Raw genomic sequence first — 15,000 nt, 5'->3', positions numbered from 1 at the left:
CTTCCTGCTGCGCTCTGATTGGCTGGTCCTCATGCCACATGGTGTCTCCTCAGAGAAGGTGGTGGAGAAGCTGACGGCAGCCATATTGGACCTGGTGGAGCTCTACTGCTGCACCTTCAATGCCAACTTCCACCCGCTGCCTCAGCCCCTCTGCTCCACTGCGCCGCTGCAGGAGGCTGGCCTCGTCACCACCCTGCTGGCCTTCAGTGTGTACGCTGCACACCGCATCCCTATCACCTGGGCCACCAGGTACACTAAACAAACACACCCACCAGAGAAGAGGGGAGGAGGGGAGGAGCAGGAGGAAAGGGGAGGTGTCAGCGAGGAAGAATCAAGGAGGGGCGTTGCAGGAGGCTCCAGCTGTTTGGAGGTTTTGGGATTTTTGTTGTTGTGGATTTGGTTTGTTGACCTTCAGTGACCTTCAGTGAGAAACATTTTAAATATGGTGATGTTACTCTGTGCTGCTCTCTGATTGGCTGCAGCTTCGAAGGCTTCTTCCTGTCCTGCTCTCTGACCCACGGGGGGGCGGAGCTCTGCGCTCCACAACATACCTGCAAGCAGCCGGTCAGCAAGTTCCTATTTCACCTGGTAGTGTGGGACCAGAGGTGGGCGGAGCCACTGTGCACGCACGCACGCACGCACGCACGCACGCACGCACACACACACACACACACACACACACACACACACACACACACACCCATGCTGCACACAAAAACACACTCACACACTGTTTGGTCCATCCCTCAGGGTGTGCTTCCCAGTGCAGATCAACCAGTTGCCCCGAGAGTCTCAGCTGACTGTGACGCTGTACGCCAGCTCGCTGCCGCCCCCTGGTGGAGTGGAGGATAAGAGCCGGCAGCGGCGCAGCGTGGAGGCTCTGGGCTGGGTCACCATGCCCCTCTTCAACTTCAGACAGTGAGTGTGTGTGTGTGTGTGTGTGTGTGTGTGTGTGTGTGTGTGTGTGTGTGTGTGTGTGTGTGTGTGTGTGTGTGTGTGTGTGTGTGTGTGTGTGTGTGTGTGTGTGTGTGTGTCTGTAAAGAACTTTGTCAGATCACGAGGTGATTTCCAATGATTAATACAGAAGATTAATGAAACATCAACTGATTTCTGACTGAACCTGTAAGAAACAGACCACTGACATGTAACGGTGTGAGTCCCAAGAAAAAACATCAAGCAGACCAAGATGGCAGCTCGGACAATGTCTTTCTATTGTATTTTTATCTTAATGAGCTCACTGAACTGGTAAGAAACACAGAACGAGAATCAACTGATCAACAACCAGTCTGATCAATAACCTCTGATCAACAACCAGTCTGATCAATAACCTCTGATCAATAACCGGTCTGATCAATAACCTCTGATCAATAGCCAGTCTGATCGATAACCTCTGAACAACAACCAGTCTGATCAATAACCAGTCTGATCAATAACCTCTGATCAACAACCAGTGTGATCAATAACCTCTGATCAACAACCAGTCTGATCAATAACCAGTCTGATCAATAACCTCTGATCAACAACCAGTGTGATCAATAACCTCTGATCAATAACAAGTCTGATCAACAACCAGTGTGATCAATAACCAGTCTGATCAATAACCAGTCTGATCAATAATCAATCTGATCAATAACCTCTGATCAACAACCAGTGTGATCAATAACCTCTGATCAACAGCCAGTCTGATCAATAACCTCTGATCAACAACCAGTGTGATCAATAACCTCTGATCAACAACCAGTCTGATCAATAACCAGTCTGATCAATAACCTCCGATCAACAACCAGTGTGATCAATAACCTCTGATCAATAACAAGTCTGATCAACAACCAGTGTGATCAATAACCTCTGATCAACAACCAGTCTGATCAATAATCAATCTGATCAATAACCTCTGATCAACAACCAGTGTGATCAATAACCTCTGATCAACAGCCAGTCTGATCAATAACCTCTGATCAACAACCAGTCTGATCAATAACCTCTGATCAACAACCAGTGTGATCAATAACCTCTGATCAATAACCTGTTCCAGCGTTCTGACCTGTGGCAGGAAGCTTCTCAGTCTTTGGCCTTCGACTGATAAAAGCGGAACCAGAACGAGTTCGTCCAACTTCAACCAGCCGGACAGTGTGATGCTACAGGTACACAACCAGGGACACACTCTGTAACACTGTAACACACTGTAACACTCTCTAACACACTGTAACGCTGTAACACTCTGTAACACACTGTAACACACTGAAACACTCTAACACACTGTAACACTGTAACACTCTGTAACACACTGCAACACTGTAATACTCTAACACTCTAACACTCTGTAACACTGTAACACTCTGTGACACTGTAACACACTGCAACACTGTAATACTCTAACACTCTAACACTGTAACACTCTGTAACACTGTGACACTGTAACACACTGCAACACTGTAATACTGTAACACTCTAACACTCTGTAACACACTATAACACTGTAACACTCTGTAACACACTGTAACACACTGAAACACTCTAACACACTGTAACACTCTGTAGCACACTGCAACACTGTAATACTCTAACACTCTAACACTCTGTAACACTGTAACACTCTGTAACACTGTAACACACTGTAACACTCTGTAACACTCTAACACTCTGTAACACTGTAACACACTGTAACACACTATAACACACGGACACTAACATTGTAACACACGAACACTCTAACACTGTAACACACTGTAACACACTGTAACACTCTGTAACACTGTAACACTGTAACACTCTGTAACACTGTAACACCCTGTAACACTGTAATACTGTAACACTGTATCACACTGTAACACATAAACATGCTGTAACAGTGTGTGTTCCTGGTTGTGTGGTTGTGTGTAGGTGGACTTCCCATCCTCGTCCTTCCAGGTTGTCTTCTCGTCTCCTGCAGCAACAGAGTTCAGTTGTCATGACGACGTTCGGCTGCTGGATGATGTCACTCAGCGGCAGCTGCAGGACATCCTGAGCAAAAAGGCCTTGTTCTGGTAACACAACTGCCACACAACACTGCTCCACAACACTGCTCCACAACACTGCTACACAACACTGCTCCACAACACTGCTCCACAACACTGCTACACAACACTGCTACACAACACTGCTCCACAACACTGCTACACAACACTGCTCCACAACACTGCTCCACAACACTGCTCCACAACACTGCTACACAACACTGCTACACAACACTGCTACACACTGCTATACAACACTGCTACACACTGCTATACATTACTGCTACACAACACAGCACACTTCTACACAACTACAAAAGCCACCTATACAACAGAATTTTGTCCCTGTGTCTCCAGGTTGACGATGGAGGACAGGCGTCTGCTTTGGGACAAGCGGTGGTTGTGTCGGGGGGACGGCGCCGCCCTGCCTCTCGTTCTGTCCAGCGCCCCCTGTTGGCAGTGGGTGTGTCTTCCTGAGATCTACGCCCTGCTGAGACAGTGGACTTGCCTGGGACACCTCGACGCCCTGGGCCTGCTGCATGCCTCGTACGTACCTGTCCCTACCTGTCCTTACCTGTCCCGACCCGTCTTCACCTGTCCCTGCCTATAACACATGCCCCTGCTCCTCCTCATGCTCCTCCTGCTCCTCCTCATGCTCCTCCTCCTCCTCCTCTTGTCTCAATATCTGAACACCCAGAATGCCAGTGCACCAAAGTGTAGGTTGTAGGTTCATAGGTTTTCCAGTGGATTTACCACACCGGGTGTTATGGTTTGACTGGTGCAACATGTGGAAGGTCTGACCCCTACCCAGGGTGATTTCGTCACCACTGTTCTCAGGCCCCGTTTCCACGGCAACGTTTCACGTGACACCAAATCCGTTAAAAGAAGGAGATACACAGAGATAATGATGTGGTTAGTGTGCCGGGCCACAGGGGGCGCTGTGTAAAAGCGATAACATGTATAAAAGGAGATTCTCTAAGTTTCCCCTGCGGCTCTAACCACTGATATAAAGTCAAATATCACAAGGTTTGAATGTCAATCAAAGGAAAAGAGGAACTCAACTTCAACTAAAGGCTGTAGACCATGTTTAGCAAGTAGAGCATTTAGACCCAGTAGACCATGGAGATCCAGTAGAATATTTAGACCCAGTAGACCATGGAGATCCAGTAGAATATTTAGACCCAGTAGACCATGGAGATCCAGTAGAATATTTAGACCCAGTAGACCATGGAGATCCAGTAGAATATTTGGACCCAGTAGACCATGGAGATCCAGTAGAATATTTAGACCCAGTAGACCATGGAGATCCAGTAGAATATTTAGACCCAGTAGACCATGGAGATCCAGTAGAATATTTAGACCCAGTAGACCATGGAGATCCAGTAGAATATTTAGACCCAGTAGACCATGGAGATCCAGTAGAATATTTGGACCCAGTAGACCATGGAGATCCAGTAGAATATTTAGACCCAGTAGACCATGGAGATCCAGTAGAATATTTAGACCCAGTAGACCATGGAGATCCAGTAGAATATTTAGACCCAGTAGACCATGGAGATCCGGTAGAATATTTAGACCCAGTAAATCATGTAGACCCTAGTTTGAGGTCCTGGTCTCTGTGCAGATTCCCAGACCAGGAGCTAAGGGGGACTGCAGTCCAGTGGATGGACTCCATCTCAGACTCGGAGCTGCTGGATTTCCTGCCCCAGCTGGTTCAGGTAGACCAGTTCACTTCAGGTCCCTCATCATGCTGATCAATACATCTGATCAATACACAATCAATACACCTGATCAATGCATCTGATCAATACACCTGATCAGTACACATAATCAATACACCTGATCAGTACCCCCCCCCTCCCCCTTCCCCAGGCGGTGAAGTACGAGTGCTACCTGGACAGCTCCCTGGTTCGATTCCTGCTGCGTAGAGCCATGGCCGACGTCCGGACTGCCCACTTCCTGTTCTGGTGAGTTAGTCCTGGTCCAGACCTCCAGACCACCCAGACCTCCAGACCCCCAGACCTCCAGACCCCCCAGGACCTCCAGACCCCCAGACCTCCGGACCAGAGTGTCCAATCCCGGGCCTGCAGGTTTAGCTCCTCCCAGTTTCAGCACACCTGATTGCAATGTAGGGCTGTTATTGGGATTTATTCACAACCTTGGTGATGACATCATCAATAGATCCAGGTGTGTTGAAGCAGGGTGATGACATCATCAATAGATCCAGGTGTGTTGAAGCAGGGTGATGACATCATCAATAGATCCAGGTGTGTTGAAGCAGGGAGATGACATCATCAATTGATCCAGGTGTGCTGAAGCAGGGTGAGGCCTCCAGGACCGGAGTTAGAGACCCCTGCTCTAGACCCTCCAGACCTCCACACCCTGTAGACCTCCAGACCCTCTAGACCTGCAGAACCAGGTTCTCACCCCCACCCCCCCCCCCCAGGCTGCTGAAGGACTGCCTCCAGGACCGTCAGTTCAGCGCTCGCTATCACCACCTGCTGGCCGCTCTGCTGTGCTGCGTCGGCCGAGGTCAGAGGTCAGAGTTCGACCGGCAGAACTGGCTGGTCTCCGTCCTGACCCGCCTGTCACTTCGGGTCAGAGAGTCTGGACCGTCCAGCCGCCAGGTGAGGGGGAGGGGCCAGGTTGTCTAGGTGAGAGGGGGAGGGGCCAGGTTGTCTAGGTGAGGGGGAGGGGCCAGGCCGTCCAGTTGAGAGGGGGAGGGGCCAGGCTGTCCAGTTGAGAGGGGGAGGGGCTGGGATGTCCAGGTTAGAGGGGGAGGGGCCAGGCTGTCCAGGTGAGAGTGGGAGGGGCCGGGTTGTCCAAGTGAGAGGGGAAGGGACCAGGCTGTCCAGGTGAGAGGGGGAGGGGCCGGGCTGTCCAGTTGAGAGGGGGAGGGGCTGGGATGTCCAGTTGAGAGGGGGAGGGGCCAGGCCGTCCAGTTGAGAGGGGGAGGGGCCCGGCTGTCCAGTTGAGAGGGGGGGGGGGCTGGGATGTCCAGTTGAGAGGGGGAGGGGCCGGGATGTCCAGGTTAGAGGGGGAAGGGCCGGGATGTCCAGGTGAGAGGGGGAGGGGCCAGGCTGTCCAGGTGAGAGGGGGAGGGGCCGGGATGTCAAGGTTAGAGGGGGAGGGGCCGGGTTGTCCAGGTTAGAGGGGGAGGGGCCGGGTTGTCCAGGTTAGAGGGGGAGGGGCCAGGTTGTCTAGGTGAGACGGGGAGGGGCCAGGTTGTCTAGGTGAGGGGGAGGGGCCAGGTTGTCTAGGTGAGGGGGGTAGACGACAGAACAGATTTGTGTGTGTCATTGTGTGTGTGTGTGTGTGTGTGTGTGTGTGTGTGTGTGTGTGTGTGTGTGTGTGTGTGTGTGTGTGTGCGTGCGTGCGTGCGTGCGTGCGTGCGTGTGTGCAGACGGTCCTCAGAGAAGGTCTGGAGGAAGTGACTCAGTTCTTTTCAGTAAACCGGAGCTGCAGACTTCCTCTGAACCCGTCACTGGTCGTCACCGGGGTCAACATCCAGGTACACACACACACACACACACACACACACACACACACACACACACACACACACACACACACACACACACACACACACACACACACACACACACACACACACACACACTATTACAGGGGTACACACACTATTACACAAACACTGTTACACTGTTACACGCTGTAACAGTGTTTGTGTAATAGTGTGTAACAGTGTTTGTGACAGAGTGTAACAGTGTATGTAGCAATGTGTAACAATGGGTGTAACAGTGGGTGAGTGACAGTGTAACAGTGTTTGTGTAATAGTGTGTAACAGTGTGTGTAACAGAATGCAACAGTGTGTGTGACAGAGTGTAACAGTGTGTGTGACAGTGTATGTGACAGAGTGTAATAGTGTGTGTGACAGAGTGTAACAGTATGTAACAGTGTGTAACTGTGTAACAGAGTATAACAGCGTGTGTAATTGTCTGGCACTGTGTAACAGAGTGTGTGTTACAGTGTGTGTAACAGTGCGTAACAAAATGTTTCTTATAGAGTGTAGCAGTGTGTGTAACAGTGTGTAACAGAGCGTATCTCTCTTCAGTCCTGCTCCTTCTTCAACTCCAATGCTGTCCCCCTCAAGCTGTCCTTCCAGAACCTGGACCCCCTGGGGGACCCAGTCCAGGTCATGTTCAAGGTACCAGCCCCCTCCCCCATCCCTCCACACACACTGTGACCTCTGACCTGTGTGACCTCTGACCCTGGTGACCCTGTGCAGTGTGGAGACGACCTGAGGCAAGATATGCTGACACTGCAGATGATCCGCATCATGAACAAGATCTGGATCCAGGAGGGTTTGGACATGAGGATGGTTCTATTCCGCTGCTTCTCCACCGGCCGGGGCCGAGGTGTGTGTTACTGTGTTACTGTGTGTTACTGTGTGTGTTACTGTGTGTTACTGTGTTACTGTGTGTTACTGTGTGTTACTGTGTGTGTTACTGTGTGTTATTGTGTTACTGTGTGTGTTACTGTGTGTGTTACTGTGTTACTGTGTGTGTGATACTGTGTGTTACTGTGTGTTACTGTGTTACTGTGTGTTACTGTGTGTTTCTGTGTGTTACTGTGTGTGTTACTGTGTTACTGTGTTTGTGTTACTGTGTGTGTTACTGTCTGTGTTACTGTGTGTTACTGTGTTACTGTGTGTTACTGTGTGTGTTACTGTGTGTGTTACTGTGTGTTACTGTGTGTTACTGTGTTACTGTGTGTGTTACTGTGTGTGTTACTGTGTTACTGTGTGTGTGTTACTGTGTGTGTTACTGTGTTACTGTGTGTGTTACTGTGTGTTACTGTGTGTGTTACTGTGTTACTGTGTTACTGTGTTACTGTGTGTGTGTTACTGTGTGTGTTACTGTGTTACTGTGTGTTACTGTGTGTGTTACTGTGTGTTACTGTGTTACTGTGTGTGTTACTGTGTGTGTTACTGTGTTACTGTGTTACTGTGTGTGTGTTACTGTGTGTTACTGTGTTACTGTGTGTTACTGTGTGTGATACTGTGTGTTACTGTGTGTTACTGTGTGTTTCTGTGTGTTACTGTGTGTGTTACTGTGTTACTGTGTGTTACTGTGTTTGTGTTACTGTGTGTGTTACTGTCTGTGTTACTGTGTGTGTTACTGTGTGTTACTGTGTGTTTCTGTGTGTTACTGTGTGTGTTACTGTGTTACTGTGTGTTACTGTGTTTGTGTTACTGTGTGTGTTACTGTCTGTGTTACTGTGTTACTGTGTTACTCAGGCATGGTGGAGATGATCCCTCAAGCAGGTGTGTGTTACTGTGTGTTACAGTGTTAATGTTACAGTGTTACTGTGTTACTGTGTTACTCAGGCATGGTGGAGATGATCCCTCAAGCAGGTGTGTGTTACTGTGTGTTACAGTGTTAATGTTACAGTGTTACTGTGTTACTGTGTTACTCAGGCATGGTGGAGATGATCCCTCAAGCAGACACCCTCAGGAGGATCCAGGTTGAACACGGAGTCACAGGATCTTTTAAAGATCGTCCGCTGGCCGACTGGCTGCTGAAACACAATCCTGGTGACGAGCAGTACGACAAGGTAACACTGTACACAGTAACACTACACAGTAACACTGTATTCACTAACACTGTAACAGTGTACACAATAACAGTGTACACAATAACTGTACACAGTAACACTGTACACAGTAACACTGTACACAGTAACACTGCACTGACTAACACTGTACACAGTAACACTGTACACGCGAATACTGTACACACTACACTGTAACAGTGTACACAGTAACAGTGTACACAGTACTACACACACCTGTCCTGCCCCCTGGTACCAGTACAGTCAGTAGTGTGTACTCAGTAACAGTATACACAGTAACACTGTACACAGTAACAGTGTACACATTAACAGTGTACACAGTACTACACCCAGTCGTGGTACCAGTACAGTCAGTAGTGTTCCGTGTGTGTCAGGCGGTGGAGAACTTCATCTACTCGTGCGCCGGTTGTTGTGTCGCCACCTACATCCTGGGAATCTGCGACCGCCACAACGACAACATCATGCTGAAGACGGGCGGCCACATGTTCCACATCGACTTCGGGAAGTTCCTCGGCCACGCCCAGATGTTCGGCAACATCAAGCGGTGAGCCGTGGCCACTTTGGGTTCTGACCGGCCGGTGATCTGACCGTCTGATTGGCTGTCCACAGGGACCGCGCCCCCTTCGTCTTCACGTCCGACATGGCCTACGTCATCAACGGCGGAGACAAACCTTCCAGCCGCTTCCACGACTTCGTCGACCTCTGCTGCCACGCCTACAACCTGATCCGCAAGCACACACACCTGTTCCTCAACCTGCTGGGCCTGGTACACACACACACACACACACACACACACACACACACACACACACACACACACACCTGTTCCTCAACCTGCTGGGCTTGGTACACACTCACACACACACACACACACACACACACACACACACACACACACACACACACACACACACCTGTTCCTCAACCTGCTGGGCTTGGTACACACACACACACACACACACACACACACACACACACACACACACACACACACACAATGTGACCACACCCCCTGTAATCATGACAGCTGCGCTGAGCGTACTGATGCTGAGAGCAGCTTTAAAATCTAAGCTTCACCTGGTACGTCACCTGCTACCTCACCTGGTGCCTCACCCGTACCTCACCTGGTACCTCACCTGGTGCCTCATCTAGTACCTCACCTGGTGATGTTGGGGGAACACAGGGTAGAATCAGATGGTTGGAGCTAATGTGCTCATTAACGCACATTAATGCGCGTTAATGATTGTTAATGCTCATTAACAAGCATTTACCGTATTTTCTGCCCTATAAGGCGCACCGGGTTATAAGGCGCACCTACATTGATTGACATAATTTACAACTTCATTCATATATAAGGCGCACCGCCCTATAAGGCGCATGGAATAGACCAGTGGTCACAACCTTTATAGCTCAAAGCCATTAGGTTACATTTTCCACTGATTCTAACACCCAGAGAGGTGCACACACTTTATTTTAATAGCCTACCTGCAGCCTATGCCAGGAGGACACTACACACAAAACCTTCTTCACTACTGGTTGACAACTTACAACTACCGGTAATAATAATAATAATAATAAACTAAACTACATGAACTAAGCAACAAAAACACAACACAACACAATTATTACCGACACCACAAACCAAATATAACCCCAATAATTGCATTTAAAACACCACAAACAGCTGCAATGAATTATGGGAGTTTCTATCGGCTGCACTGAGGAGCTCAGGTTGAATTTGTCGCTGCAAGGCATGATGTCCCATCATGCCTTGCAGCGACAAATGTTTTGTGTTGTTGGAGGTTATTGTGGCTCGTTGTTGGGCTTGGTGTTGTGTTGATTGTGTTTATGCTGTGTTTTTGTTCCCCAGTTTAGGGAGTCATTATTTCATCTAGTTTATTTTGGTTTGTTAGAATGTTGGTGTGCAACCATGAGTGATGAATGTTTTGTGCGGAGTGTCGTCCGCTCTGAAGATCCGGTTGCGAAGTTAGAGTTGTCAAAATAAAAGCTTCTGGTTGTTCAGCTGTCAAATAGCAGTCTTGAGTAGAACAATCGTCCATATATAAGGCGCACCGGGCTATAAGGCGCACTGGCAGCTTTTGAGAAAATTTGAGGTATTTAGGTGCGCCTTATAGGGCGGAAAATACGGTATGTCATTTACCCACATTAATGCTTGTTAAGGCTTATTAATGCTCGTTGATGCTGGTTAATTCCTGTGAATGCTTGTTAATGCTCATTTACGCTTATTAATGCTGGTTTCTGCTGGTTAATGCTGGTTAACTGAGATGTACGTGGTCACCTGGTCCGGCTGGTTGCTCCTTCCTGCCGACCCTCATTCCACCAACACCATTACAACATAGAGCCATTACAACATAGAGCCATTACAACACAACACCATTACAACATAGAGCCATTACAACATAGAGCCATTACAACATAGAGCCATTACAACACAACACCATTACAACATAGAGCCATTACAACATAGAGCCATTACAACATAGAGCCAATACAACATAGAGCCATTACAACACAACACCATTACAACATAGAGCCATTACAACATAGAGCCATTACAACACAACACCATTACAACATAGAGCCAATACAACATAGAGCCATTACAACACAACACCATTACAACATAGAGCCAATACAACATAGAGCCATTACAACACAACACCATTACAACATAGAGCCATTACAACATAGAGCCATTACAACACAACACCATTACAACACAGCACCATTACAACATAGAGCCATTACAACACAACACCATTACAACATAGAGCCATTACAACACAACACCATTACAACACAGCACCATTACAACATAGAGCCATTACAACACAACACCATTACAACATAGAGCCATTACAACATAGAGCCATTACAACACAACACCATTACAACATAGAGCCATTACAACATAGAGCCATTACAACATAGAGCCAATACAACATAGAGCCATTACAACACAACACCATTACAACATAGAGCCATTACAACATAGAGCCATTACAACACAACACCATTACAACACAGCACCATTACAACATAGAGCCATTACAACACAACACCATTACAACATAGAGCCATTACAACACAACACCATTACAACACAGCACCATTACAACATAGAGCCATTACAACACAACACCATTACAACACAACACCATTACAACATAGAGCCATTACAACACAACACCATTACAACATAGAGCCATTACAACATAGAGCCATTACAACATAGCACCATTACAACACAACACCATTACAACACAACACCATTACAACATAGAGCCATTACAACATAGAGCCATTACAACACAACACCATTACAACACAGCACCATTACAACACAGCACCATTACAACACAACACCATTACAACACAACACCATTACAACATAGAGCCATTACAACACAACACCATTACAACATAGAGCCATTACAACACAACACCATTACAACACAGCACCATTACAACACAGCACCATTACAACACAACACCATTACAACACAACACCATTACAACACAACACCATTACAACATAGAGCCATTACAACACAACACCATTACAACACAACACCATTACAACACAGCACCATTACAACACAGCACCATTACAACACAACACCATTACAACACAACACCATTACAACATAGAGCCATTACAACACAACACCATTACAACACAGCACCATTACAACACAGCACCATTACAACACAACATCATTACAACACAACACCATTACAACACAACACCATTACAACATAGAGCCATTACAACACAGCACCATTACAACACAGCACCATTACAACACAGCACCATTACAACACAGCACCATTACAACACAACACCATTACAACATAGAGCCATTACAACACAACACCATTACAACACAGCACCATTACAACACAACATCATTACAACACAACACCATTACAACACAACACCATTACAACACAACACCATTACAACACAGCACCATTACAACACAACACCATTACAACACAACACCATTACAACACAACACCATTACAACATAGCACCATTACAACACAACACCATTACAACACAACACCATTACAACACAGCACCATTACAACATAGCACCATTACAACATAGCACCATTACAACATAGCACCATTACAACATAGCACCATTACAACATAGCACCATTACAACATAGCACCATTACAACATAGCACCATTACAACACAACACCATTACAACACAACACCATTACAACATAGCACCATTACAACATAGCACCATTACAACACAACACCATTACAACACAGCACCATTACAACACAACACCATTACAACACAACACCATTACAACACAACACCATTACAACACAACACCATTACAACACAGCACCATTACAACACAGCACCATTACAACACAGCACCATTACAACACAACACCATTACAACACAACATCATTACAACACAACACCATTACAACATAGCACCATTACAACATAGCACCATTACAACACAACACCATTACAACACAGCACCATTACAACACAACACCATTACAACACAACACCATTACAACACAACACCATTACAACATAGCACCATTACAACACAACACCATTACAACATAGCACCATTACAACATAGCACCATTACAACACAACACCATTACAACACAGCACCATTACAACACAACACCATTACAACACAACACCATTACAACACAACACCATTACAACACAACACCATTACAACATAGCACCATTACAACACAACACCATTACAACATAGCACCATTACAACATAGCACCATTACAACACAACACCATTACAACACAGCACCATTACAACACAACACCATTACAACACAACACCATTACAACACAACACCATTACAACACAGCACCATTACAACACAACACCATTACAACACAGCACCATTACAACACAACACCATTACAACACAACACCATTACAACATAGCACCATTACAACACAACACCATTACAACATAGCACCATTACAACACAACACCATTACAACATAGCACCATTACAACATAGCACCATTACAACACAACACCATTACAACACAACACCATTACAACACAGCACCATTACAACACAACACCATTACAACATAGCACCATTACAACACAACACCATTACAACACAACACCATTACAACACAGCACCATTACAACACAACACCATTACAACACAGCACCATTACAACACAACACCATTACAACACAACACCATTACAACATAGCACCATTACAACACAACACCATTACAACATAGCACCATTACAACACAACACCATTACAACACAACACCATTACAACATAGAGCCATTACAACACAGCACCATTACAACACAACACCATTACAACACAGCACCATTACAACACAGCACCATTACAACACAACACCATTACAACACAGCACCATTACAACACAGCACCATTACAACACAACACCATTACAACATAGCACCATTACAACATAGCACCATTACAACACAGCACCATTACAACACAGCGCCATTACAACACAGCGCCCCCTGCAGGGCGCTTGTGGAGCCTCAGTGGAGTTCTGCTCTTCTTCTTTCTTTTGTTTCATTGATGATGATGACGACGATGATGATGACGATGATAATGATGATGATGATAACAATGATGACAATGATGATGATGACGACGACGATGATAACAATGATGATGACGATGATGACGATGATGATGACGATAATGATGACAATGATGATAATGACGATGATGATGATGATGATGATGATGACAATGATAATGACGATGATGATAATGACGATGATGATAATGACGATGATGATGACGACGACGATGATGACGATGATGATAATGATGATGATGATGATGATGATGATGATGATAACAATGATGACAATGATGATGATGACGATGATGACGACGACGATAATGATGATAACAATGATGATGATGATGACGACGATAATGACGATAATGATGATGATGACGATGATAATGATGATGAACTTTCCTCAATGATTTCTTTTGCTCCTCAAGAGTTTTCCTTCTCTCACTGGGAAGGACCTGATTGGTGCCACCGTAACCCAGTGTGTGTGTGTGTGTGTGTGTGTGTGTGTGTGTGTGTGTGTGTGTGTGTGTGTGTGTGTGTGTGTGTGTGTGTGTGTGTGTGTGTGTGTGTGTGTGTGTGTGTGTGTGTGTGTGTGCGTGCGTGCGTGCGTGCGTGCGTGCGTGCGTGCGTGCGTGCGTGCGTGCGTGCGTGCGTGCGTGCGTGCGTGTCCAGATGTTGTCCTGTGGGATTCCTGGACTCTCTGACCTTGAAGATCTAAAGTACGTCTACGACGCTCTGAAGCCCCACGAGTCTGAAGCCGACGCCACCATGT

General features: G+C 46.5%; 1 protein-coding gene across 1 annotated transcript in view; it reads left to right on the top strand.

Moving 5' to 3' along the window:
• Positions 1 to 15,000, top strand: part of pik3c2b (phosphatidylinositol-4-phosphate 3-kinase, catalytic subunit type 2 beta) — a gene marked incomplete at its 5' end in the record, with an annotated part of 34,403 nt that overhangs the window by 5,525 nt on the left and 13,878 nt on the right. Inside the window, 16 exons of the mRNA XM_080521774.1 lie at positions 54 to 249; positions 483 to 605; positions 751 to 918; positions 2,036 to 2,144; positions 2,884 to 3,026; positions 3,354 to 3,542; positions 4,621 to 4,714; positions 4,869 to 4,963; positions 5,443 to 5,623; positions 6,400 to 6,507; positions 7,069 to 7,161; positions 7,243 to 7,372; positions 8,434 to 8,570; positions 8,963 to 9,132; positions 9,198 to 9,354; positions 14,901 to 15,000. The exon at positions 14,901 to 15,000 is cut by the window's right edge and continues 10 nt beyond it. Coding sequence (XP_080377900.1) covers positions 54 to 249; positions 483 to 605; positions 751 to 918; positions 2,036 to 2,144; positions 2,884 to 3,026; positions 3,354 to 3,542; positions 4,621 to 4,714; positions 4,869 to 4,963; positions 5,443 to 5,623; positions 6,400 to 6,507; positions 7,069 to 7,161; positions 7,243 to 7,372; positions 8,434 to 8,570; positions 8,963 to 9,132; positions 9,198 to 9,354; positions 14,901 to 15,000 — 2,193 coding nt within the window. The remainder of the gene's footprint in view (positions 1 to 53; positions 250 to 482; positions 606 to 750; positions 919 to 2,035; positions 2,145 to 2,883; positions 3,027 to 3,353; positions 3,543 to 4,620; positions 4,715 to 4,868; positions 4,964 to 5,442; positions 5,624 to 6,399; positions 6,508 to 7,068; positions 7,162 to 7,242; positions 7,373 to 8,433; positions 8,571 to 8,962; positions 9,133 to 9,197; positions 9,355 to 14,900) is intronic.

The sequence above is a fragment of the Blennius ocellaris genome (assembly GCF_963422515.1).
Source record: "Blennius ocellaris genome assembly, contig: SCAFFOLD_69, whole genome shotgun sequence".
Lineage (NCBI taxonomy): Eukaryota > Metazoa > Chordata > Actinopteri > Blenniiformes > Blenniidae > Blennius > Blennius ocellaris.
The sequence above is the reverse complement of the archived record's forward strand: the minus strand, read 5'-3'. Positions and strand labels throughout refer to the sequence as shown.